Source organism: Poecile atricapillus, chromosome 3 (genome assembly GCF_030490865.1).
Source record: "Poecile atricapillus isolate bPoeAtr1 chromosome 3, bPoeAtr1.hap1, whole genome shotgun sequence".
Lineage (NCBI taxonomy): Eukaryota > Metazoa > Chordata > Aves > Passeriformes > Paridae > Poecile > Poecile atricapillus.
In genome coordinates, this window is record NC_081251.1 from 1,925,545 (window position 1) to 1,952,484 (window position 26,940).

General features: G+C 46.7%; 1 protein-coding gene across 2 annotated transcripts in view; it reads right to left on the bottom strand.

Annotated features, from left to right (window-relative positions):
* The window catches only part of NCOA1 (nuclear receptor coactivator 1), a 71,528-nt gene that overhangs the window by 282 nt on the left and 44,306 nt on the right, over positions 1–26,940 (bottom strand). The window contains exons 14-21 of one of the 2 annotated variants that reach the window (XM_058834350.1): positions 26,025–26,184; positions 21,059–21,463; positions 20,854–20,952; positions 13,203–13,572; positions 11,080–11,212; positions 7,711–7,891; positions 5,949–6,038; positions 54–113 (exon numbers count right to left, since the gene is read on the bottom strand). In XM_058834350.1, coding sequence (XP_058690333.1) covers positions 69–113; positions 5,949–6,038; positions 7,711–7,891; positions 11,080–11,212; positions 13,203–13,572; positions 20,854–20,952; positions 21,059–21,463; positions 26,025–26,184 — 1,483 coding nt within the window. In that variant the 3' untranslated portion in view covers positions 54–68. The remainder of the gene's footprint in view (positions 1–53; positions 114–5,948; positions 6,039–7,710; positions 7,892–11,079; positions 11,213–13,202; positions 13,573–20,853; positions 20,953–21,058; positions 21,464–26,024; positions 26,185–26,940) is intronic. The other variant, XM_058834349.1, reaches the window with a different exon arrangement.

A 26,940-nucleotide genomic window follows, 5' to 3' on the forward strand; every position in this document is an offset into this window, starting at 1 on the left:
CCGGGGAAGGGGCGGAAGCGGGAGCTGGGAACTACGTGAAGCGGGAAACTCACTAGAGAACTTCTCCTCTAGTCTGGAGCCAGCCCAGAGAAGAATTCTTCGGTCTTCACGTCCTACAAAAAGAAAAGCGCTGCGGCTCAGTCGGCTCCGGGAAAAAAAAAATATTCTGGGATAACGGCGGAAAAACGGCTCCCGACGGAGCTGGGATGGGGTTTGGAGGCATCTCAAGGGGTTGGAGGAATGGGGTGGAGCTGGAGCCATCCCGGATTTTTGTGCTTTGGGAGGTTCCTGGTGGATGCCGGGCGCTGATCCAGGACAAAAATTTGGGATCATGGTGGAAAAACGGCTCTGGATGGAGTTTGGATTTCGGTTTGGAGACATCTCAAGGGGTTTGGGGAGCAGGGTTGGACGTGGGGTGGGTGGAGCTGGAGCCATCCCGGATTTTCATGGATTGGGAAGCTCCTGGTGGATGCCAGGTGTTGATCCAGGACAAAAATTTGGGATCATGGTGGAAAAACGGCTTCCAACGGAGCTGGGATGGGGTTTGGAGGCATCTCAAGGGCTTTGAGGAGCAGGGTTGGATGTGGGGTGGGTGGAGCTGGAGCCATCCTGGATTTTTGTGCATTGGGAGGCTCCTGGAGAATACCAGGTGTTGATTCAGGAAAAAATATCTGGATTATGGTGGAAAAAAGGCTCTGAAGAAATCTGGGATGGGGTTTGGAGGCATCTCAAGGGGTTTGAGGAGCAGGGATGGACGTGGGGTGGGTGGAACTGGAGCCATCCTGGATTTTCATGGATTGGGAGGCTCCTGGTGGATGCCAGATGTTGATCCAGGAAAAAAAATTTGGGATTATGGTGGGAAAACGGCTCCAAATGAAGTTTGGATTTGGGTTTGGAGGCATCTCAAGGGCTTTGAGGAACAGGTGGAGTGGGGTGGGTGGAGCTGGAGCCATCCCGGATTTTCATGGATTGGGAGGCTCCTGGTGGATGCCAGGTGTTGATTCAGGAAAAAATATCTGGATTATGGTGGGAAAACAGCTCCTGACGGAGTTTGGATGGGGTTTGGAGGCATCTCAAGGGCTTTGAGGAACGGGTGGAGGTGGAGCCATCCTGGATTTTCATGGGTGGGAAAGATCCTGGTGGATGCCGGGCGCTGATCCAGGAAAAAAATTGGGATTATGGCGGAAAAACGGCTCTGGATGGAGTTTGGATTTGGGTTTGGAGGCATCTCAAGGGCTTTGAGGAACAGGTGGAGTGGGGTGGGTGGAGCTGGAGCCATCCCGGATTTTCATGGATTGGGAAGCTCCTGGTGGATGCCGGGCATTGATCCAGGAAAAAAAATTGGGATTACGGTGGAAAACCGGCTCTGAAGAAATCTGGGATTGGGTTTGGAGGCATCTCAAGGGGTTTGAGGAGCAGGGATGGATGTGGGGTGGGTGGAGCTGGAGCCATCCCGGATTTTTGTGCTTTGGGAGGTTCCTGGTGGATGCCGGGCGCTGATCCAGGACAAAAATTTGGGATCATGGTGGAAAAACGGCTCTGGATGGAGTTTGGATTTGGGTTTGGAGGCATCTCAAGGGGTTTGAGGAGCAGGGTTGGACGTGGGGTGGGTGGAGCTGGAGCCATCCTGGATTTTCATGGATTGGGAAGCTCCTGGTGGATGCCGGGTGTTGATCCAGGAAAAAATATCTGGATTAAGGTGGAAAAAAGGCTCTGAAGAAATCTGGGATTGGGTTTGGAGGCATCTCAAGGGGTTTGAGGAGCAGGGATGGACATGGGGTGGGTGGAGCTGGAGCCTCTTGTAGGTTGGGAGGCTCCTGGTGGATGCCGGGCACAGATCCAGGAAAAAAGAATAGGGATTACGGCAGAAAAATCGCTCTGGATGGAGTTTGGATGGGGTTTGGAGACATCTCAAGGGGTTTGAGGAACGGGTGGAGGTGGAGCCATCCCAGATTTTCATGGATGGGAAAGTTCCTGGTGGATGCCGGGCGCTGATCCAAGAAAAAAAAATTTGGATTATGGTGGAAAAACAGCTCTGAACCCATCTGGGATGGGGTTTGGAGACATCTCAAGGGCTTTGAGGAACGGGTGGAGTGGGGTGGGTGGAACTGGAGCCATCCTGGATTTTCATGGATTGGGAGGCTCCTGGTGGATGCTGGGCGCTGATCCAGGAAAAAAATTAGGGATTACAGTGGAAATATGGCTCTGAAGAAATCTGGGATGGGGTTTGGAGCCATCTCAAGGGGTTTGAGGAGCAGGGATGGACGTGGGGTGGGTGGAGCTGGAGCCATCCTGGATTTCGGTCTCCCGGTGGATGCAGCGCTCCAGGGCTGGATTTGGTGGCACCGTGGTGGCTCCAGACCAAAGGTGTCACCCAATGGGTGTCACCCAACACCGGTGGGACCTTGGTGACATCAACCCCAATGGGTGTCACCCAACGGGTGTCACCCAACACCGGTGGGACCTTGGTGACATCAACCCCAATGGGTGTCACCCTGCTCTGGTGGGACCTCAATGGCTTCAACCCAAGAAGTGTCACCCAATACCGGTGGGGCCTTGGTGGATCCAAGCCCAGGAGATGTCACCCAGTGGGTGTCACCCAACACCAGTGGCACCATGATGGCTTCAACCCCAACAGGTGTCACCCAATGGGTGTCACCCAAGACCGGTGGCACCTTGGTGACTCCACCCCCAAGGGTCCATTGTCACCCAACTCTGGTGGCTTCAACCCCAAGGCTTGGTCATCACCCAACTCCAGAGGGATCTTGGTGGCTTCAAACCCAGGAGTGTCACCCAATGGGTGTCACCCAGTGCTGGTGGCACCATGGTGACTTCGGTGTCACCCAACCCTGCCGAGACCCTGGTGGCTTCAAGCCCAAAGGTGTCACCCAATGGGTGTCACCAAACCCTGCTGAGACCCTGGTGGCTTCAAACCCAAGAGGTGTCACCCAATGGGTGCCACCAAACACTGGTGGGACCTTGGTGGCTTCAACCCAAGAGGTGTCACCCAACGGGTGTCACCCACCAGTGGTGGGACCTTGGTGGCTCCAACCCTAATGGGTGTCACTCAACTCTGTTGTGACCCTGGTGCCTCCAATCCCAAAGATGTCACCCAATGGGTGTCACCCAAAACTGGTGGGACCTTGGTGTCTCCAGCCCAAGAGGTGTCACCCCATGGGTGTCACCCAACACCGGTGTGACCTTGCCTTGGTGGCTTCAACCCCAGAGCTGTCACCAATGGGTGTCATCCAACTTCAGATGGACCTTGGTGACTTCAACCCAAGAGGTGTCACCCAATGGGTGTCACCCAGCACTGGTATGACCTTGCCTTGATAACTTCAAGCCAATGGGTGTCACCAACGGGTGTCACCCAACTCCTGTGGGACCTTGCCTTGGTGGCTTCAACCCGAAAGCTGTCACCCCATGGGTGTCACCCAACTCCTGTAGGACCTTGGTGGCTCCAACCCAAGAGGTGTCACCCAATGGGTGTCACCCACCAGTGGTGGGACCTTGGTTGGCTTCAACCCCATGGGTGTCACCCAACACTGGTGTGACCATGGCCGCTTCAGGCCCAAGAGGTGTCACCCAATGGGTGTCACCCAACTCCTGTGGGACCTCAGTGGCTCCAACTCTATGGGTGTCACCCACCAGTGGTGTGACCTTGCCTTGGTGGCTTCAAAGCAATAGGTGCCACCAATGGGTGTCACCCAACTCCTGTAGGACCTTGGTGGCTTCAACCCAAGAGGTGTCACCCCGTGGGTGTCACCCACCAGTGGTGTGACCATGGCTGCTTCAGGCCCAGGAGGTGTCACCCAATGGGTGTCACCGAACTCCTGTAGGACCTTGATGGCTCCAACCTAAGAGGTGTCACCCAATGGGTGCCACCCAACTCCAGTGGGACCTTGCCTTGGTGGCTTCCAACCAATGGGTGTCACCCAATTCTAGATGGACCTTGATGACTTCATCCCAAGAGGTGTCACCCTGTGGGTGTCACCCAACACCGGTGTGACCTTGCCTTGATGGCCCCATCCCAAGAGGTGTCACCCAATGGGTGTCACCAAACTCTAGATGGACCTCGGTGGCTCCAACCCAATGGGTGTCACCCACCAGTGGTGGGACCTCGGTGGCTCCAACCTAAGAGGTGTCACCCCATGGGTGTCACCCAACTTTAGATGGACCTTGGTGACTTCAATCCAAGAGGTGTCACCCCATGGGTGTCACCAAACTCTAGATGGACCTCGGTGGCTCCAACTCAATGGGTGTCACCCACCAATGGTGTGACCTTGCCTTGGTGGCTTCAACCCAAGAGGTGTCACCCAATGGGTGTCATCCAACTGCAGTGTGACCTTGGTGCCTTCAAGCCCGAAGGTGTCACCCAATGGGTGTCACCCAACACTGGTGTGACCTTGGTGGCTCCAACTCAAGAGGTGTCACCCAATGGGTGTCACCCAACACCGGTGTGACCTTGCCTTGGTGGCCCCATCCCAAGAGGTGTCACCCAATGGGTGTCACCAAACTCTAGATGGACCTCGGTGGCTCCAACCCAACGGGTGTCACCCACCAGCGGTGGGACCTCGGTGGCCCCATCTCAAGAGGTGTCACCCCATGGGTGTCACCCAACTGCAGTGTAACCTTGGTGCCTTCAAGCCCGAAGGTGTCACCCAATGGGTGTCACCCAACACTGGTGTGACCTTGGTGGCTCCAGCTCAAGAGGTGTCACCCAATGGGTGTCACCCAGCTCTAGATGGACCTTGGTGGCTTCGAGCCTGAAGATGTCACCCCACAGGTGTCACCCACCATTGGTGTGACCTTGTTGGTTCCAGCCCCAAAGGTGTCACCCAATGGGTGTCACCCAACATGGGTGTGACCTTGCCTTGGTGACTCCAACCTAAGTGGTGTCACCCCATGGGTGTCACCCAACTTTAGATGGACCTTGGTGACTTCAATCCAAGAGGTGTCACCCCATGGGTGTCACCGAACTCTAGATGGACGTCAGTGGCTCCAACCAATGGGTGTCACCCAATGGGTGTCACCCAACACCAGTGTGACCTTGATGGCTCCAACTCAAGAGGTGTCACCCAATGGGTGTCACCCAACGCCGGTGTGACCTTGACTTGGTGGCTTCAATCCAAGAGGTGTCACCCAATGGGTGTCACCCAACACTGGTGTGACCTTGGTGGCTCCAACTCAAGAACTGTCACCCAATGGGTGTCACCAAACTCTAGATGGACCTCGGTGGCTCCAACTCAATGGGTGTCACCCACCAATGGTGTGACCTTGCCTTGGTGGCTTCAACCCAAGAGGTGTCACCCAATGGGTGTCACCCAACTGCAGTGTGACCTTGGTGCCTTCAAGCCCGAAGGTGTCACCCAATGGGTGTCACCCAACACTGGTGTGACCTTGGTGGCTCCAACTCAAGAGGCGTCACCCAATGGGTGTCACCCAACACCGGTGTGACCTTGCCTTGGTGGCTTCAATCCAAGAGGTGTCACCCAATGGGTGTCACCCAACTCTAGATGGACCTCGGTGGCTCCAACCAATGGGTGTCACCCAATGGGTGTCACCCAACACTGGTGTGACCTTGATGGCTCCAACTCAAGAGGTGTCACCCATGGGTGTCATCCACCAGTGGTGTGACCATGGCTGCTTCAGGCCCAAGAGGTGTCACCCAATGGGTGTCACCCAACTCTGGTGTGACCTTGGTGTCTCCATCCCCACGGGTGTCACCCAACTCTGGTGTGACCTTGGTGTCTCCACCCCTGCAGGTGTCACCCCATGGGTGTCACCACTGCGGTTCCTTCACCCCAACCTCGCTCTCCTGCCTGACCCTCCCGGGAACATCCCCAGCGCACATTCCAAAGGAACATCCCAAAGGAACATCCCGAGGTTTTTTTGGGAATGTTCCGGATCTCCGGAGCTTCCCGGGAGTTTGAGGAGCACCAACTGACCTGGGCGCCGTCGGGCTCGGCCTTGAGCAGCTCCGCGGAGCCCAGCTGGTTACAGAACAGCCCTGGAGGCCTCAGCGCCGCGTCCGGGACCTGCCGGGAGCAACGGCCGCGCTCAGACGCCATTCCGGAGGCTCCGGAGCGGCTCCGGCCGGGATTTGGGGATGGGGAGATCCAGGGATCTCCTGTTTGTGTGGAGCTGGTCCCAATCTGCTCCCGTTCCTGATCCCATTCCTGATCCCAATCCCATTCCTGATCCCATTCCCAATCCCAGGGATCCACAGCCCCATTCCCAATCCCATCCCTGATCCCATTCCTGATCCCAATCCCATTCCTGATCCCATTCCCAATCCCATTCCCAATCCCAGGGATCCGTGGCCCCAACCCCGTTCCCGATCCCATTCCAGCCTCAATTCCAGAGGCTCCGGAGCGGCTCCGGCCGGGATTTGGGGATGGGGAGATCCAGGGATCTCCTGTTTGTGTGGAGCTGGTCCCAATCTGCTCCCATTCCTGATCCCATTCCCAATTCCCAGGGATCCACAGCCCCATTCCCGATCCCATTCCTGAACCCGTTCCTGTTCCTGATCCCATTCCCGTTCCTGTTCCTGATCCCATTCCTGATCCCATTCCCGTTCCTGATCCCATTCCTGTTCCTGATCCCATTCCCAATTCCCAGGGATCCACAGCCCCATTCCCAATCCCATCCCTGATCCCATTCCCGTTCCTGATCCCATCCCTGTTCCTGATCCCATTCCAAATCCCAGGGATCCTCCATGGTCCCATTCCTGATCCCGTTCCTGTTCCTGATCCTGTTCCCAATCCCAGGGATCCACGGCCCCATTCCCAATCCCATTCCTGTTCCTGATCCCATTCCTGATCCCAGGGATCCATGGTCCCATTCCTGTTCCTGATCCTGTTCCCAATCCCAGGGATCCACAGCCCCATTCCCAATCCCATTCCAGCCGCGATTCCGGAGGCTCTGGAGCAGCTCCAGCCGGGATTTGGGGATGGGGAGATCCAGGGATCTCCTGTTTGTGTGGAGCTGGTCCCGCTCTGCTGCCGTTCCTGATCCCATTCCCGATCCCGATCCCATTCCCGATCCCATTCCCTGCGTCATTCCTAGTCTCGTTCTCAATCCCCTTCCCAGTCCCATTCCCGGTCCTGTTCCCGATCCCATTCCTGATCCCATTCCCTGTGTCATTCCCAATCCTGTTCCCGATCCCATTCCTGATCCCATTCCCGATCCCGGGGATTCATGATCCCATTCCTGATCCCATTCCTGATCCCATTCCTGTTCCCGATCCCATTCCCGATCCTGATCCCATTCCCGATCCCATTCCTGATCCTGTTCCCGATCCTGTTCCCGATCCCATTCCTGATCCCGTTCCCATTCCTATTCCTGATCCCATTCCTGATCCCATTCCTGATCCCATTCCCAATCCCAATTCCATTCCTATTCTTGGTCCCGTTCCTGATCCCATCCTTGATCGTATTCCTGATCCCATTCCTGATCCCATTCCCGATCCCATTCCCATTCCTATTCCCATTCCTGATCCCATTCTTGATCCTATTCCAGATTCCATTCCTGATCCCATTTCTGATCCTATTTCTGATCCTATTCCCACTCCCATTCCCGATCCCATTCCTGATCCCATTCCATTCCCAATCCCATTCCCATTCCCAATCCCAATCCCATTCCCAATCCCAATCCCAATCCCACCCCCACCCCAATTCCCCAATCCCCGCTCTCTCCATCCTCTCCCACCTGCTCGGAGCACATGGAATTCATCCCGGCCATCATGGAATTCATGGGAATTCCGCCGGCCATGGCGGCCATGCCGGGAACGGCGCCGGAGCCGCCGGAGCCGCCCATGGACACGGTGATGCTCATGTTGTTGTACATTCCCGCCGGAGCCGCCGGAGCCGCCGGAGCCTGCCCGAACACCCTGGAAAACCGGGAAAAAAAAACGGGAAAAAGGTCAGCAAAAAAAAAAACCCAACCCCGGAATTCCAGGAATTCCCAAAGGTTCTGGATTTGTGGAGGTCGGAGAAGTGAGATTCTGATGATCCAGGGTTTTTTGGGAATTCATTCCCAAATTTCTTCCTGTTTTGACAGGGAATTCCAACCCAAATCCCAAATTTCTCCCGTTTTTCCCAGGGAATTCCAGCCCAAATCCCAAATTTCTCTCATTTTTCCCAGGGAATTCCAGCCCAAATCCCAAATTTCTCTCATTTTTCCCAGGGAATTCCAGCCCAAATCCCAAATTTCTCTCATTTTTCCCAGGGAATTCCAGCCCAAATCCCAAATTTCTCCCCCTTTTCCCATGGAATTCCAGCCCAAATCCCAAATTTCTCCCCCTTTTCCCAGCGAATTTCAGCCCAAATCCCAAATTTCTCCCGTTTTTCCCAGGGAATTTCCTCCATTCCCAGCCTGGGGTTGGATCCAGCCCCATCCCAAGGGAAGGAATTTTGGGAATTCCCTGGGAATTGGGGACTCCAGGAAGGGTCTCCCTTCCCAGAATTCCATAAAAATCCCTCGGGATGGATCCTGAGCCTCCTGGATCCCAGAATCCCGGAATTCTTTGGGATGGGATCCCAATCTCGTTCCCAACCTGCTCCCATCTCACTCCGACCTTTCCTTGGTCACTCCCAAGGATTCTCTGGGAATTCCAGCCCAGCTGGGAATTCCTTCCTGAAATCCCACCCCAAGTTTCCCTGGAGCTGCTCCCGTCCTGTACCTGTTCCCGATCCCATTCCCGATCCCATTCCTGATCCCATTCCCGATCCCATTCCCGATCCCATTCCTGATCCCATTCCTGATCCCATTCCTGATCCTAATCCTGATCCCATTCCTGATCCCGTTCCTGATCCCATTCCTGATCCCATTCCCGATCCCATTCCCGATCCCATTCCCGATCCCAATCCTGATCCCATTCCCGATCCCACTCCTGATCCCATTCCTGATCCCATTCCCGATCCCATTCCTGATCCCGTTCCCTCTTCCCAGGGATCCACAGCCCCATCCCATGGGCAGGAGCTGATTCCAAAGGGTGATTCCAACGGATCATTCCCACGGGTAATTCCCACGGATCATTCCAATGGATAATTCCAATGGATCATTCCCACGGGTAATTCCAATGGATCATTCCAATGGATAATTCCAATGGATCATTCCAATGGATAATCCCAATGGATAATTCCCATGGATAATCCCAATGGATCATTCCAATGGATCATTCCAATGGCTGACTCCAACAGATAATCCCACGGATAATTCCAACGGGTGATTCCCATGGATTATCCCAAAGCCTGACTCCTGTGGGTAATTCCAATGGATAATTCCAACTGATAATTCCAACTAATCATTCCAATGGATAATCCCATGGATAATCCCAACTAACCATCCCATGGATAATCCCAAGGTCCATCTCCCATGGATAATCCCATGGATAATTCCAAAGGCTGACTCCCATGGATAACCCCAATGAGCCATCCCACGGATAATCCCATGGTGTTATTCCAATGGATAATCCCAATGGATAATTCCAATGGATAATCCCAATGAACCTCCCATGGATAATCCCATGGATAACCCCAAGGGGTTATTCCAATGGATCATTCCAATGGATAATTCCAATGGATAATTCCATAGATAATCCCAAAGACTGATTCCCATGGATAATCCCAAAAGCTGCTTTCTATGGATAATCACATGGATAATCCCAAAGGGTTATTCCAATGGATAATCCCATGGATAATCCCATGGAAAATCCCAAAGCCTGTTTCCCATGGATAATCCCATGGATAATCCCAAAGCCTGTTTCCCATGGATAATCCCATGGGTAATTCCAATGGATAATCCCAATGAACCATCCCATGGATAATCCCAAGGGGTTATTCCAATGGATAATCCCAAAAGCTGCTTTCTATGGATAATCCCATGGATAATCCCAATGGACAGTCCCAAAGGCTGTTTCCTATGGATAATCTCATGGATAATTCCAAAGGCTGACTCCCATGGATAATCCCATGGTGTTATTCCAATGGATAATTCCAATGGATAATCCCAATGGATAATTCCAATGAATAATTCCAAGGAATAATTGCAAGGGATAATTCCAATGGATAATCCCAATGAACCATCCCATAGATAATCCCATGGTGTTATTCCAATGGATAATCCCAATGGATAATCCCATGGATAACCCCACAGATAATTCCAAAACCTGTTTCCCACGGATAATCCCTGGATCCATTTTCAATGGATAATCCCAAATTCCCTTTCCCATGGACAATTCCCGTCTCCGATTCTCATGGAAAATCCTAAATTCCCTTTCCCACGGATAATCCCCGGCTCATTTTCCCATGGATAATCCCTCACTCCATTTCCTACGGTTAATCCCTGGATTCATTTCCAATGGATAATCCCAAATTCCCTTTCCCAACGATAATTCCATGGATAATCCCAATGGATAATCCCAAATTCTCTTTTCTATGGATAATCCCCGGCTCCATTCCCCACGGATAACCCCTGGATCCATTTCCAATGGATAATCCCAAATTCCCTTTCCCAAGGATAATTCCATGGTGTGATTCCAATGGATAATCCCAAATTCCCCTTTCCAGGCATATTTCCATGGATAATCCCAATGGACAATCCCAAACTCCCTTTCCCATGGATAATCCCAAATTCTCTTATGGATAATCCCAAATTCCATTTCCCATGGACAATCCCTGGATCCATTTCCAATGGATAATCCGGAATTCTTTTTCCCACGGATAATCCCATGGCGTTATTCCAATGGATAATCCCAAATTCCCTTTCCCATGGACAATCCCCGGCTCCCTTTCCCACGGATAATCCCTGGATCAGTTTCCAACGGACATTCCCAAATTCCCTTTCCCAACTATAATTCCATGGATAATCCCAATGGATAATCCCAAATTCCCTTTCCCAAGGATATTTCCATGGATAATCCCAAATTCCCTTTCCCAAGGACAATCCCATGGATAATCCCAATGGATAATCCCAAATTCCCTTTCCCACGGACAATCCCATGGCATTATTCCAACGGACATTCCCAAATTCCCTTTCCCCCGGCCGCTCCCCGTCTCCGTTCCCGCCGTTCCTCACCCGTTATTCCAGGATTTCACTTCCGGTGATTGGTATCCGGGCGCGGGCGGCGCCGGCGGCAGCTGCGGTGACATCAGGGGGCTGCCGGGGCTCAGCGCGGGCGCGAAGGCGCCGTCGCTCTGCTGCGCCATCCCTGGGAATTCCCACATGGAATTACTGACCCATTCCCGACAAAATTCCCGGTTTTTTTTCCCCCCCTCTCCCCTCCATTCCAAGGATTTCCACCCCGGAGTTTTGGGAAGGGATTCAGGGAATTCTGTCCCGTTCTTATCCCGATGATTCCGGGGTGTTCCGGGTTTTTTGCTTGGGTAATCCCAGGGATTCTGTAGGAATTCTGGGAATTCTTCCCAAATCCCGAATTTCTCCCCGTTTTCCCATGGAATTCTCTCCATTCCCGGCTCTCCCATCCTGATTCCTCTCCAGGAAGGGATTTTGGGAATTCTGTGGGAATTGGGGACTCCAGGAAGGGTCTCCCCTCCCAGAATTCCATAAAAATCCCTTGGGATGGATCCTGAGGGTCCCGGATCCCAGAATCTCGGAATTCCTCGGGATGGGATCCACGGATTTCCAATCCCATTCCCAGCCTGATCCCAACCTGCTCCGGCTTTTCCTTGGATATTCCCGGGGATTCTCTGGGAATTCCATCCCCAAACCCTGAAAATCCCTCCCCAAATCCCACTTTTCCCTGGATATTCCCGGGGATTCTCTGGGAATTCCACCCCAAACCTCTCCCATCCCATAAATCCCTCCCCAAATCCCACTTTTCCTTGGATATTCCCGGGGATTCTCTGGGAATTCCACCCCAAACCCTAAAAATCCCTCCCCAAATCCCACTTTTCCTTGGATATTCCCAGGGATTCTCTGGGAATTCCACCCCAAACCCTCCCAGCATGGAAATCCCTTCCCAAATCCCACTTTTCCTTGGATATTCCCAGGGATTCTCTGGGAATTCCATCCCAAACCCCTCCCATCCCATAAATCCCTTCCCAAATCCCACTTTTCTTTGGATATTCACAGGAATTCTCTGGGAATTCCATCCCAAATCCTCCCAGCATGGAAATCCCTCCCCAAATCCCACTTTTCCTTGGATATTCCGGGGGATTCTCTGGGAATTCCATCCCAAAACTCTCTAAATCCCTCCCCAAATCCCACTTTTCCTTGGATATTCCCAGGAATTCTCTGCGAATTCCACCCCAAACTCCTCCCAACCTGAAAATCCCTTCCCAAATCCCACTTTTCCCTGGATATTCCTGGGGATTCTCTGGGAATTCCACCCCAAACCCTCCCAGCATGGAAATCCCTTCCCAAATCCCACTTTTCCTTGGATATTCCCAGGGATTCTCTGGGAATTCCATCCCAAACCCCTCCCATCCCATAAATCCCTTCCCAAATCCCACTTTTCCCTGGATATTTCCAGGGATTCTCTGGGAATTCCATCCCAAATCCTCCCAGCATGGAAATCCGTTCCCAAATCCCACTTTTCCTTGGATACTCCTGGGAATTCTCTGGGAATTCCATCCCAAAACCCTGAAAATCCCTCCCCAAATCCCACTTTTCCTTGGATACTCCCGGGAATTCTCTGGGAATTCCACCCCCAAACCCTGAAAATCCCTCCCCAAATCCCACTTTTCCTTGGATATTCCGGGGGATTCTCTGGGAATTCCATCCCAAAACTCTCTAAATCCCTCCCCAAATCCCACTTTTCCTTGGATATTCCCAGGGATTCTCTGGGAATTCCATCCCAAATCCTCCCAGCATGGAAATCCCTCCCCAAATCCCACTTTTCCCTGGATATTCCCGGGGATTCTCAGGGAATTCCATCCCAAAACCCTCTAAATCCCTTCCCAAATCCCACTTTTCCCTGGATATTCCTGGGGATTCTCTGGGAATTCCATCCCAAATCCTCCTAGCATGGAAATCCCTTCCCAAATCCCACTTTTCCTTGGATATTCCAGGGATTCTCTGGGAATTCCATCCCAAAACCCTGTAAATCCCTTCCCAAATCCCACTTTTCCTTGAATATTCCTGGGATTCTCTGGGAATTCCATCCCAAACCCTGAAAATCCCTCCCCAAATCCCCCTTTCCCCACTCCCAACCCCTCCCCAATCCCAAATTCCCCTACCTGATCCGGAATATTGGAACAGATTCTGCTGGATCCCCGCCGCTCCCATCCCGGCTGCGGCTCCGAACTGCGCTCCCATCATCCCGCGATTCCCCAGCGCTCCGCGATTCCCCAACGCCGCCGCCGCCTCTCCGGAGAATCCGGATCCGCCGGCATTCCCGGCGTTCGTACCGTAACTGGGGGGGTACGGGAACTGCTGGGGCGGGGCTGGAGCCAACCTGGGGTTTCCCATGGGAATTCCGGCGGCGGAATTCCCGAAATTCTGCTGGCGCATGAGGAGGGCGCGTTGCTGCATCAGCTGCCGCTGCCGGTGCTGTTGGCTGTAGAGCTCGCGCTGCCGCTGCGCCAACATCTGAGCGTTCAGGGGAGGCTGAGGAAGGGGAAAATTCCCGGATTATCCCGGATCCATCCCGAAAAAAATCATCCCTCAAAACCCTCCCTGGAAAAGCCAGGCCCAGATTGGGATGGAAATTGGAATTTTGGGAGTTGTTGGTGAAGGGAAATTGGGATTTTTTGGGTTTTTTTTTTTCGTTGTGGGATTGTTGGCGGTGTTGTCGGCACCCGGAATTCCGTGGGGTTTTTTTGGGATAAAATCCCATTCCATGACTTTTTCCAGCTCTTTTTTCCCTGGAATTCCCTGGTGCTGTCACTGGGATGATCCTGAACACAGAATCCTGGAATTCCGTCCTTTTTTTGGGATAAAATCCCATCCCAAAAATTTTCCAGCTTTTTTTTCACGGAATTTCATCCCTGAGCCCTCATTGGGATGATCCCAACCCCAAAATCCTGATTTTTTTCCCTTTTTTTGGGATAAAATCCCATTCCATGACTTTTTCCAGCTCTTTTTCCCTTGGAATTCCCTGGAGTTGTCACTGGGCTGATCCCAAACTCAAAATCCTGGAATTCCATCCTTTTTTTTGGGATAAAATCCCATCCCAAAAATTTTCCCACCAGTTTTTTATGGGATCCTCATTGGGCTGATCCCAAGCTCAAAATCCTGAATTTTCTCCCTTTTTTTGGGATAAAATCCCATCCCATGATTTTTCCCAGCTCTTTTTTCCATGGCATTTCCTGGAGCTGTCACCAGGATGATCCTGAACACAGAATCCTGGAATTCCGTCCTTTTTTTTGGGATAAAATCCCATCCCAAAAATTTTCCCGCTCTTTTTTCATGGAACTTCATTCCTGTGCCCTCACTGGGAAAATCCCGAACTCAAAATCCCGGAATTTTCTCCTTTTTTTGGGGATAAAATCCCATTCCATGACTTTTTCCAGCTCTTTTTTCCATGGAATTCTTCAGGGCTGTCACCAGGATGATCTTGAGCTCAAAATCCTGGAATTCCACTTTTTTTTTAGGAAAAAAATCCCATCCCAAAAATTTTCCCCCCAGTTTTTTATGGGATCCTCATTGGGATGATCCCAACCTCAAAATCCTGGAATTTTCTCCTTTTTTTGGGGATAAAAATCCCATTCCATGACTTTTTCCAGCTCTTTTTTCCCATGGAATTCTTCAGGGCTATCACCAGGATGATCCCAAACACAAAATCCCAGAATTCTGTGGGGTTTTTTGGGATAAAATCCCATTCCATGACTTTTCCAGCTCTTTTTTCCCTGGAATTCCCTGGTGCTGTCACCGGGCTGATCCCAAACTCAGAATCCTGGAATTCCATCCTTTTTTTTGGGATAAAATCCCATCCCAAAAATTTTCCCACTTTTTTTTATGGAATCCTCATTGGGATGATCCCAACCTCAAAATCCTGAATTTTCTCCTTTTTTTGGGAAAAAAAATCCCATTCCAAAAAATTTCCCAGCTTTTTTTCCATGGAATCTCCTCCCTGTGCCCTCATTGGGATGATCCTGAGCTCAAAATCCCGGAATTTTCTCCTTTTTTTGGGATAAAATCCCATTCCGTGACTTTTTCCAGCTCTTTTTCCCTTGGAATTCCCTGGAGCTGTCACTGGGCTGATCCCAACCTCAAAATCCTGGAATTCCATCCTTTTTTTTCAGGAAAAATCCCATTCCAGGAGTTTTCCCGCTCTTTTTCCATGGAATCTCCTTCCTGTGCCCTCATTGGGCTGATCCCAAACTCAAAATCCTGGAATTCCACTTTTTTTTGGGGATAAAATGCAATCCCAAAAATTTTCCCGCTTTTTTTTATGGAATCTTCATTGGACTGATCCCAACCTCAAAATCCTGGAATTCCGTCCTTTTTTTGGGATAAAATCTCATCCCAAAAATTTTCCCAGCTTTTTTTCCATGGAATTTCATTCCTGTGCCCTCATTGGGATGATCCCAACCTCAAAATCCTGAATTTTCTCCCTTTTTTTGGGATAAAATCCCATTCCATGACTTTTTCCAGCTCTTTTTCCCTTGGAATTCCCTGGTGCTATCACTGGGCTGATCCCAACCTCAAAATCCTGGAATTCCACTTTTTTTTTTGGGAAAAATCCTATTCCAGGAGTTTTCCTGCTCTTTTTCCATGGAATCTCCTTCCTGTGCCCTCATTGGGATAATCCCAAGCTCAAAATCCTGGAATTTTGTATTTTTGGGGGATAAAAATCCCATTCCATGATTTTTTCAGGGTCTTTTTTCCTTGGAATTCCCTGGTGCTGTCACTGGGCTGATCCTGAACTGAAAATCCTGGAATTTTCCCCCTTTTTTTGGGATAAAATCCCATCCCAAAAATTTTCCCGCTTTTTTTTATGGAATTCTCATTGGGATGATCCCAACCTCAAAATCCTGAATTTTCTCCCTTTTTTTGGGAATAAAATCCCATTCCATGACTTTTTCCAGCTCTTTTTTCCATGGAATTCCCTGGTGCTGTCACTGGGCTGATCCCAACCTCAATATCCTGGAATTTTCTCCTTTTTTGGGATAAAATCCCATTTCAAAAATTTTCCCAGCTCTTTTTCCATGGAATTCTCTGGAAATTCACTGGGATGAGCTCAAAATCCCGGAATTCCGCCCTTCCCGCTCCGAGATATTGGAAAAAAAACAAAATCCACAAAAAATGGGAATAAAATCTCTGGAATTCCTTTGGAATTCTCGATTTTCCTCAATCCCGTTGTGATTTTTAAAGGATTTCTCATTCCCAATGATTTTCCCACCCAAATTCCTGAATATTCCCTAAAAAAAAAATCAAGGATTTGTGGATTAAACAGGAAAAAATGGTGGAAAATTATGGAAAAAAAATCCCAGGAATTCTCCTCTGGGAATCTCATCCTGGGAGATGGAAAATTCTGGAAAAATCATCCCAAAAAAATTCCAGGGAAAAAAATCAGGAATTATCTCCAGTTAAGGAGGAAAAAGAGCTGGAAAATCATGGAAAAATCACTCAAAAAATCCGGGGAAAAAAATGGGAATTTTCTCTCATTGAGAAGGAAAAATTGCTGGAAAATTCTGGAAGAACCACTCCAAAAAATCCAGGAAAAAAAACAAGGAAAAAACAGGAAAAAAACAGGAAAAAAATTCAGGAATTCTCTCCCATTAAAAAGGAAAAAGAGCTGGAAAATCATGGGAAAAAAATCCCAAAAAACAGGGAATTAACCAGGAAAAAAAAACAGGAAAAGCTGGAAAATCATGGAAAAATAATCCTAAAAAATCCAGGAAAAAAATCTGGGAATTTTCTCCCATTAAAAAGGAAAAAGAGCTGGAAAATCATGGAAAAAAAATCCCTAAAAAAACAGGGAATAAACCAGGAAAAAAAAAAAACCAGGAAAAGCTGGAAAATCATGGAAAAATAATCCTAAAAAATCCAGGAAAAAAATCAGGAATTCCAGAAAAAATTCTGGGAAAAAAAACAGAAAAAAAGAGCTGGAAAATCTTGGAAAAAAATCCCAAAAAAACAGGGAATTAACCAGGAAAAAAAAACAGGAAAAGCTGGAAAATTATGGAAAAATCATCCTAAAAAATCCAGGAAAAAATCTGGGAATTTTCTCCCATTAAAAAGGAAGAAGAGCTGGAAAATCATGGAAAAAAATCCCTAAAAAAACAGGGAATTAACCAGGAAAAAAAAACAGGAAAAGCTGGAAAATTATGGAAAAATCATCCTAAAAAATCTGGGAAAAAAATCAGGAATTCCAGAAAAAATTCCGGGAAAAAAATCAGAAAAAAAGAGCTGGAAAATCTTGGAAAAAAATCCAAAAAAAAACCAGGAATTCTCTCCTGCTAAAAAGGAAAGAAAATCAGAAAATCAAGGAGAAAACAACAAAAAAATCCAGGAAAAAATCAGAAAAAAGGGAAAAAAAATCAGGAAAAAAAACCAGGAATTCCCTCCCGTGAAAAAGGGAAAAAGAGCTGGAAAAATCATGGAAAAATCCAGGAAAAAAACTGGGAAAAAAGTCTGGGAATTCTCTCCCATTAAGAATGGTCATGGAAAAACTCCCACAAAAATCCAGGAAAAAAAACAGGGAAAAAACCAGGAATTTTCTTCCATTAAAAAGGAAAAAAGTTGGAAAATCCAGGAAAAATCACCCAAAAAATTCCAGAAAAAATCCAGGAATTTTCTCCTGTTAAGAAGGAAAAAGAGCTGGAAAATCATGGAAAAATCTGGGAAAAAAACTGGGAATTTTGTCCCATTAAAGAGGACAAATCACTGGAAAATCATGGGAAAACCACCTAAAAAAATCCAGGATAAAAACTGGGAATTCTTTGCCAATAACAGGGAAAAAAGGATGGAAAATTATGGGAAAAAAAGCTAAAAAATTGGGGAAAAAAACAGGGAAAAAGGGGGAAAAAATCCGGGAATTTCCTCCCATTAAGAAGGAAAAATCATTGGAAAATCATGGGAAAACCACCTCAAAAATCTGGGAAAATAAACCAGGAATTTCCTGATGTTAATGGGGAAAAAGAGATGGAAAATTATGGAAAAACTGCCCAAAAAAAATGGGAAAAATCAGGAAAAATGGGGGAAAAAATGAGGAAAAAAACCTGGAATTTTCTCCCATTAAGGAGGAAAAAAAGCTGGAAAATCATGGAAAAACCACCTCAAAAATCCGGGAAAAAACCTGGGAATTCTCTCCAATTAAGAGGGAATAAGACCTGGAAAATAATGGGAAAAGTGCCCAAAAAAACAGGAAAAAAATTGGGAAAAAAAAGGGAAAAAAACAGGAAAAAACCTGGGAATTCTCTCCCATCACGGAGGAAAAAAAGCTGGAAAATCAGGGAAAAAACACCCAAAAAATGGGGAAAAGTCAGGAAAAAATGGGAAAAAAACGGGAAAAAAACCTGGAAAAAAAGGGAAAAGACCAGGAAAAAACCTGGGAATTCTCTCCCATTAAGGAGGAAAAGAAACCAGAAAATCAGGGAAAAACCACCCAAAAAACCAGGAAAAAATCAGGAAAAAATCAGAAAAAAACCAGGAATTCTCTCCCATTAAGGAGGGAAAAAAGCTGGAAAATCAGGGAAAAACCACCCAAAAAAATGGAAAAAAATCAGGAAAAAATGGGAAAAAAACAGGAAAAAAACCAGGAAAAAAAAGGGAAAGAAACAGGAAAAAACCTGGGAATTCGCTCCAATTAAGGAGGAAAAAAAGCTGGAAAATCACAGAAAAAACACCCAAAAAACCAGGGAAAAAATCAAGAAAAACTGGGAAAAAAAACCAGGAAAAAACCCAGGAATTGTTTCCCATTAGGAAGGAGAAAAAGCCGGAAAATCATGGAAAAACCACCCAAAAAAACAGGAAAAAATCAGGAAAAAATGGGAAAAAAATGGGAAAAAACCGAGGAACTCTCTCCCAATAAGGAGGAAAAAAATCAGAAAAATCATGGAAAAAACACCTCAAAAATTCGGGAGAAAAACCTGGGAATTCTCTCTCATTAAGGAGGAAAATAAATGGGAAAATCACAGAAAAACCTCCCAAAAAATACAGAAAAATCAGGAAAAAATGGGAAAAAAATCAGGAAAAAATGGGAAAAAAAAACCCCAGAAAAAAACAGGAATTCTGTCCAATTAAGGAGGAAAAAAAGCTGTAAAATCAGGGAAAAATCACCCAAAAAACACAGTAAAGAATCAGGAAAAAAGAGGAAAAAAACCAGGAAAAAACCTGGGAATTTTCTCCCATCATGGAGAAAAAAAAGCTGGAAAATCACGGAAAAAATACCCAAAAAAACCAGGGAAAAATCAGGAAAAAATGGGAAAAAACCAGGAAAAACCCAGGAATTCTCTCCTATTAAGGAGAAAAAAAGCTGGAAAACCACGGAAAAAACACCCAAAAAAATGGAAAAAATCAGGAAAAAATGGGAAAAAAACGGGAAAAAACCCAGGAATTTTCTCCCATTAAGGAGGAAAAAAAGTGGGAAAATCATGGTAAAACCACTCAAAAAATAGAGAAAAATCAGGGAAAAATGGGGGAAAAATCAGGAAAAAATGGGAAAAAAATCAGGAAAAAATGGGAAAAAAACCCAGAAAAAAACAGGAATTCTGTCCAATTAAGGAGAGAAAAAAGCCAGAAAATCAGGGAAAAACCACCTCAAAAATTCAGGAAAAAATCCCTGGGAATTCCCTTCCATGAAGAGCATCCAGGAATCTCCATCCCGGATTTTTCCCTATGGAATTGCATCCCAAATCCCGCTTTACCTGCGGCGCCAGCTGCTGCTGCTGCATCCCAAAAAAAAGGGGGAAAAAATCAGAAAAAAATCTGGGAATTCTCTCTCCAATTAAGGAGAAAAAAAGCCGGAAAATCAGGGAAAAACCACTCAAAAAAACCAGGAAAAAAATCATGAAAAAATGGGAAAAAAACAGGAAAATACCCAGGAATTCTCTCCCATTAGGGAGGAAAAAAAGCTGGAAAATCAGGGAAAAAACACCTCAAAAATTTGGGAAAAAAAACCTGGGAATTCTCTCCCATTAGGGAGAAAAAAAGATCCAGATAATCATGGGAAAACCACTCAAAAAAACAGGAAAAAAATCTGGGAAAAAATGGGAAAAAAACAGAAAAAAACCCAAAAAAATCCCTCGTATTATGTAAAAAAAACCTGGAAAAATTCTGGGAAAAATTCCCAGAAATTCACTCCCATTAAGAGCATCCAGGAAGCTCCATCCCGGATTTTTCCCTATGGAATTCCATCCCAAATCCCGCTTTACCTGCGGCGCCAGCTGCTGCTGCTGCATCCCAAAAAAAAAGGGGAAAAAATGAGAAAAAAATCTGGGAATTCTCCCTCACTGAGGTGGAAAAAAAGCTGGAAAACCATGCAAAAAACACCCAAAAAAATGGAAAAAAATCATGAAAAAATGGGAAAAAACCAGGAAAATACCCAGGAATTCTCTCCCATTAGGGAGGAAAAAAAGCTGGAAAATCAGGGAAAAAACACCTCAAAAATTTGGGAAAAAAAACCCTGGGAATTCTCTCCCATTAAGGAGGAAAAAAAGTGGGAAAATCATGGTAAAACCACTCAAAAAATAGAGAAAACTCAGGGAAAAATGGGAAAAAAATCAGGAAAAAATGGGAAAAAAATCAGGAAAAAATGGGAAAAAAACTCAGAAAAAAACAGGAATTTTCTCCCATTAAGGAGAGAAAAAAGCCAGAAAATCAGGGAAAAACCACCTCAAAAATTCTGGGAAAAATCCCTGGGAATTCCCTTCCATTAAGAGCATCCAGGAATCTCCATCCCGGATTTTTCCCTATGGAATTGCATCCCAAATCCCGCTTTACCTGCGGCGCCAGCTGCTGCTGCTGCATCCCCGGCCTCATGTTGATCCCCACGGGAGCTCCGAACTGGTTGAGCAGCGCCTGCCGGTTCTGATGGATCAGCTGGAAAATCCGGGAATCCCCAATTCCCGTCAAAACCAAGACAAAAAACCGGGAATGTTTTATTTTTCCAGGATTTTGGGGTTTTTTTGGGAATTTTTTTGTTTACCTGTTGTTGGCCCTGGAGGCGCTGCTGGAGCTGCAGGCGGAGCTGGTTGGGAGCGCTGGGAGGGCGGCTCAGAGGCTGCCGGGCCGGAATTCCCATGGAATTATTCGGGAATGTTCCACGGGCGGGAGGAGGAGGAGGAGGAGGAGGAGGAGGAGGAGGAGGAGGAGGGACGGCGACGGATCCGAAGGGCGGCGCTTTCTGCCGGAGCATTCCCGGGAAATTCCCGGGAATGTTGGCGCTGGGAGAGGCCGAGGAGGAGGAGGAGGAGGAGGAGGAGGAGGAGGAGGAGGATGAGGAAGGTGGGAAAGTTTGGGAGAACATTCCCGGTTTTTGCTCCAGGAGCAGCGGGGGGGGCGTGGATTGGTGGGGTTGGAATCGCTCCGTCAGCGCTTCCAGGCCGCCGCCCTGCCGGGAAAAAGGCGGGAATGAGATCCCGGAATTCCGGGAGAATCCCGGCCCCAAATCCCAAATACCTGAGGGTCCAAAAGCCCCTAAAATTCCCAAAATGTCTTTGGATCCCATCCCAAAAAATCTCTGAAATCCCATCCCCAAATCCCTTTGAAATCCCAAAATTCCTTTGGATGCCATCCCAAAATTCCTTTGGATCCCAAAATTCCTTTGGATCCCAAAATTCCTTTGGATCCCAAAATTCCTTTGGATCCCAGAATTCCTTTGGATGCCATCCCAAAATTTCTTCTGATCCCAAAATTAATTTGAAATCTCATCCCAAAATTCCTTCACATCCTGAAATCCCTTTGGATCCCAAAATTTCTTCAGATCCCATCCCAAAATTCCTTCGGATCCCAAAATTCCTTTGGATCCCAAAATCACTTTGGATCCCAAAATCTGTTTGAAATCCCATCCCGAAATTCCTTTGAAATCCCAAAATTCCTTTGAAATCTCATCCCAAAATTCCTTTGGATTCTAAAATTCCTTCAGATCCCATCTCAAAATTCCTTTGAATCCTAAAATCTCTTTGAAATCCCAAAATCCCTTTGGATCCCATCCCAAAATTCCTTCAGATCCCAAAATTCCTTGGGATCCCAAAATCTCTTTGAAATCCCAAATTCTCTTTGAAATCCCATCCCAAAATTCCTTTGAAATCCCAAAATTCCTTTGAAACCTCATCCCAAAATTCCTTTGGATCCCAGAATTTCTTTGAAATCCCATCCCAAAATTTCCTTGGATCCCAAAATTCCTTCGGATCCCAAAATCCCTTGGAAATCCCAAAATCCCTTGGAAATCCCATCCCAAAATTCCTTCAGATCCCAAAATCCCTTTGGATGCCATCCCAAAAATCCTTCAGATCCCAAGATCTCTTTGAAATCTCATCCCAAAATTCCTTGGGATCCCAAAATCTCTTTGAAATCCCAAAATCTGTTTGAAATCCCATCCCGAAATTCCTTTGAAATCCCAAAATTCCTTTGAAATCTCATCCCAAAATTCCTTCAGATCCCAAAATTTCTCTGGATCCCAGAATCTCTTTGAAATCCCATCCCAAAATTTCCTTGGATCCCAAAATTCCTTCAGAAATCCCAAAATCCCTTTGGATCCCATCCCAAAATTCCTTCAGATCCCGAAATTTCTTCAGACCCCAAAATCTCTGTGAAATCCCATCCCAAAATTCCTTCCAATCCCAAAATCTCTGTGAAATCCCATCTCAAAATTCCTTTGGATCCCAAAATTTCCTCGGATCCCAAAATCCCTTCGGATCCCAAAATCCTTTGGAAATCTAATCCCAAAATCCCTTTGGATTCTCCCATTTTTTCTGCTTTTTCTCCCCATTTTTTCCCCATTTCCCCTCTTTTTTCCTGGGATTTTCCCGGGATTTTCCCGTCGGGAATTCCCATCCCAGCTGCCCGAGTTTGTCGATGCCGAGCGCTCGGTTCCTTCTCTCCTTTTCCCTCTTTTCCCCAATTTCCCTTCTCTTCCCTGATTTTTCCTTTTCCTCCCTTTTTCCCATTTATTTCCCATTTTCCCCCATTTATTTCCCTGGGTTTTTCCCTTTTTTTTCCCCACTTTTTTCCTCTCTTTTTTTTTACATTTTTTTCCTATTTTTCCCCCTTATTTTTCCCCTGTTTTTCTCAACTTTCCTTCTATTTTTCCCTTTTTTCCTATTTTTTCCCCTGTTTTTCCCATGTTTTTTTCCCATTTTTTCCCACATTTCTCCCCCTCATTTCCCTGGTTTCTTCCTCTTTTTTTCCCCCCTTTTTTCCCATTTTTTCCTTATTTCTCCCTCATTTTTCCCATTTTTTTCCCATGTTTTTTCCCATTTCTTCCCACCACTTTTTTTCCCATTTTCCCCATTTTTCCCCCATTTTTTCCTTGTTCTTTTCCTCCATTTTTCCTAGTTTTTCCCCTTATTTTCCCCGTTTTTCCCTGTTTTCTGCCCATTTTTCCTCCATTTCCCCCCTTTTCTTTCTTTCCTTATTTTTCCCCATTTTTCCTCATCTTCATTTTTTTTCTTATTTTTTCCCAATTTTCCCCCATTTTTTCCCATTTTTTCCCTTACTTTTCCCCTCATTTTCCCCATTTTTTTTCCCTGATTTTTACCGTAATTCTCTCATTTTTTCCTTATTTTTCCCTCATTTTTACCCAGTTTTTTCCCTGATTTTTCCTTTTTTTTCCCTGATTTTTCCCATTTTTTCCCCATGTTTTTTCTCATTTCCTTCCACCATTTCTTTCCCAATTTCTCCCGTTTTTCCCCATTTTCCCCCCAATTTTTCTTGTTTTTTTCCTCCATTTTTCCTACTTTTTTCCCCACATTTTCCCTATTATTTTCCCTATTTTTCTTCCATTTTTCCCCCTTTTTTTTTCTCTTTTTTCTTTATTTTTTCCCCATTTTTCCTCATCTTCCCCTCATTTCTTTTCTTATTTTTTCCCAATTTTTCCCCGTTTTTTCCCTCATTTTTCCCATTTTTTTCCCCTGATTTTTACCAGAATTTTCCCATCTCTTTCCTCCATTTCCCCTGATTTTTCCCCCCATTTTTCCCACTTTTCCCATTGTTTTTTCCCCCGGATTTTCCCATTCCCACCTGGCCGAGTTTGTCGATGCCGAGGGCTCGGTCGAGCTCCCCCGGCTCCGTCTCGTCCTTCCCGCTCAGGAAATTCCTTTGCCTCCCTTTTTCCCATTTATTTCCCATTTTCCCCATTTATTTCCCTGGGCTTTTTCCTCTTTTTTTTCACCATTTTTCCTCCTTTTTTTCCCCCACATTTTTCCCTTTTTTCCCTTATTTTTTTCCCTTATTTTTCCCCATTTTTTTCTCTTATTTCCCCTTTATCTTCCCCCCTTTTCCCCATGTCTTTTTCCCATTTATTTCCCATTTTCCCCCCTCATTTCCCTCTTTTTTCCTCTTTTTTCCCCCTTTTTTCTAATTTTTTTCCTTGTTTTTCCCCCTGATTTTTCCCCATTTTTTCTCATATTTTTCTCCATTTTTCCCCATTTTTTCCCCATTTTTTCCTCTTATTTCCCTGGGTTTTTTCCTCTTTTTTTTCACCATTTTTCCTCTTTTTTTTCCCCACATTTTTCCCTTTTTTCCCTTATTTTTTTCTCTTATTTTCCCCCATTTTTTCCCATTTTTTCTCTAATTTTCCCCTTACTTTCCCCCTGTTTTTCCCCCATTTTTCCCATGTTTTCTTCCCATTTCTTTCCCATTTTCCCCCTTCATTTCCCTGGTTTTTTTCTCTTTTTTCCTCTTCCTTTCCCCATTTTTTCCCATTTTTTTTCTTATTTTTCCCTCATTTTTTCCCATTTTTTTCCTGGTTTTTTCCCCGTTTTTTCCCCGTTTTTTTCCCTGATTTTTCCCATTTTTCCATTATTTTTTTCCCATTGTTTTCCCCCCGGATTTTCCCGTTCCCACCTGGCCGAGTTTGTCGATGCCGAGGGCTCGGTCGAGCTCCCCCGGCTCCGTCTCGTCCTTCCCGCTCAGGAAATTCCTTTCCCTCCCTTTTTCCCATTTATTTCCCATTTTTCCCCATTTATTTCCCTGGGGTTTTTCCTCTTGTTTTCACTTTTTCCCCCCCTCTTTTTTCCCATATTTTTCCCCATTTTTTCCCATTTTTTCCCCATTTTTTTCTCTTATTTCCCCTTTATCTTCCCCCATTTTTCCCATGTCTTTTTCCCATTTATTTCCCATTTTCTCCCCTCATTTCCCTCTCTTTTCCTCTTTTTTCCCTCTTTTTTCTCATTTTTTTCCGTATTTTTCCCTCATTTTTCCCTTTTTTTTCCTCTGATTTTTCCTGTTTTTCCCTGTTTTTCCTCCATTTTTCCCATGTTTTCTTCCCATTTATTTTCCATTTCCCCCCCTCATTTCCCTGTTTTTTTCCTCTTTTTTTCTCTTCCTTTCCCCCAATTTTTCCCATTTTTTTTCTTATTTTTCCCTCATTTTTTCCCGTTTTTTTTCCTGGTTTTTTCCCCATTTTTTCCCCGTTTTTTCCCCCATTTTTTTCCCACTTTTCCCATGGTTTTCCCCCCCGGATTTTCCCGTTCCCACCTGGACGAGTTTGTTGATGCCGAGGGCTCGGTCCAGCTCGGCCAGCTCGGTCTCGTCCTTCCCGCTCAGGAAATTCCTTTGCCTCCCTTTTTCCCATTTATTTCCCATTTTCCCTCTTTATTTCCCTGTGTTTTTTCCTCTTTTTTTCATTATTTTCCCCCTTTTTTTTTTTCCATTTTTTTCCTCATTTTTCCCCATTTTTTTGCCCTGATTTTTCCCATTTTTTCCCTTATTTTCTCCCTGCTTTTCCCTGTTTTTCCCCCATTTTTCCCATGGTTTTTTCCCATTTATTTCCCATTTTTCCCCCTCATTTCCCTGGGTTTTTTTTCCTTTTTTTTCCCCCTTTTTTCCCGTTTTTTCCTTATTTTTCCCTCATTTTTCCGGTTTTTTTTTCCTGTTTTTTTCCCTGATTTTTCCCACTTTTCCATTATTTTTTTCCCATGGTTTTCCCCCCCGGATTTTCCCGTTCCCACCTGGACGAGTTTGTCGATGCCGAGGGCTCGGTCCAGCTCGGCCAGCTCGGTCTCGTCCTTCCCGCTCAGGAAATTCACCAACTGCTCCAGCAGCGCCTTCTCGTCGCTGCGGCCCTCGGCCGTGGTGGGCGGGCACAGCAGCTCGTCCAGGGGACACGGCCTGCGGGGAAAAACGGGAATTCTGACACGGAAAAATGGGAATTCTCAGCGGGAAAATCCGGGAATTCCCACCCGGGAATCCGGAATTCCCAACCTGGAATCCTGGGAAAAAATCCCGCGGGAAATCTGAGCTGGAATTGCCAGAAGTGGCTCGGGAAGAGGAAAAAAAAATGGGAATTTCTGCCTGGGAAAAACCGGGAATTCCTCCATGGAAAAATGGGAATTCTCAGCGGGAAAATCTGGGAATTCCCACCTGGAAATCCTGGGAAAAATTCCCAGTGGGAAATCTGAGCTGGAATCCACAAAGGGAACTGGGAAATGGCTCGGGAAGAGGAAAAAAAAATGGGAATTTCTGCCTGGGAAAAATGGGAATTCCTCCATGGAAAAACGAGAATTCTCACCAGGAAAATCTGGAAATTCCCACCTGGAAATCCTGGGAAAAAATCCCAGCGGGAAATCGGAGCTGGAACACACAAAGGGAACTGGGAAATGGCTCGGGAAGAGGAAAAAAAAATGGGAATTTCTGCCAGGGAGAAATGGGGATTCCAACACTGGAAAAATGGGAATTTTCACCGGGAAACACCAGGAATTCTCGGCGGGAAAATCCGGGAATTCGCACCCTGAAACTCAAAAATCCGTGGGAAAATGGGAATTTCCTGGCAGGAATTCCGAGCTGGAAAGGTTTCGGATGGGGGGGGCACAGCAGCTCGTCCAGGGGACACGGCCTGGGGGGGAAAAACGGGAATTCTGACACGGA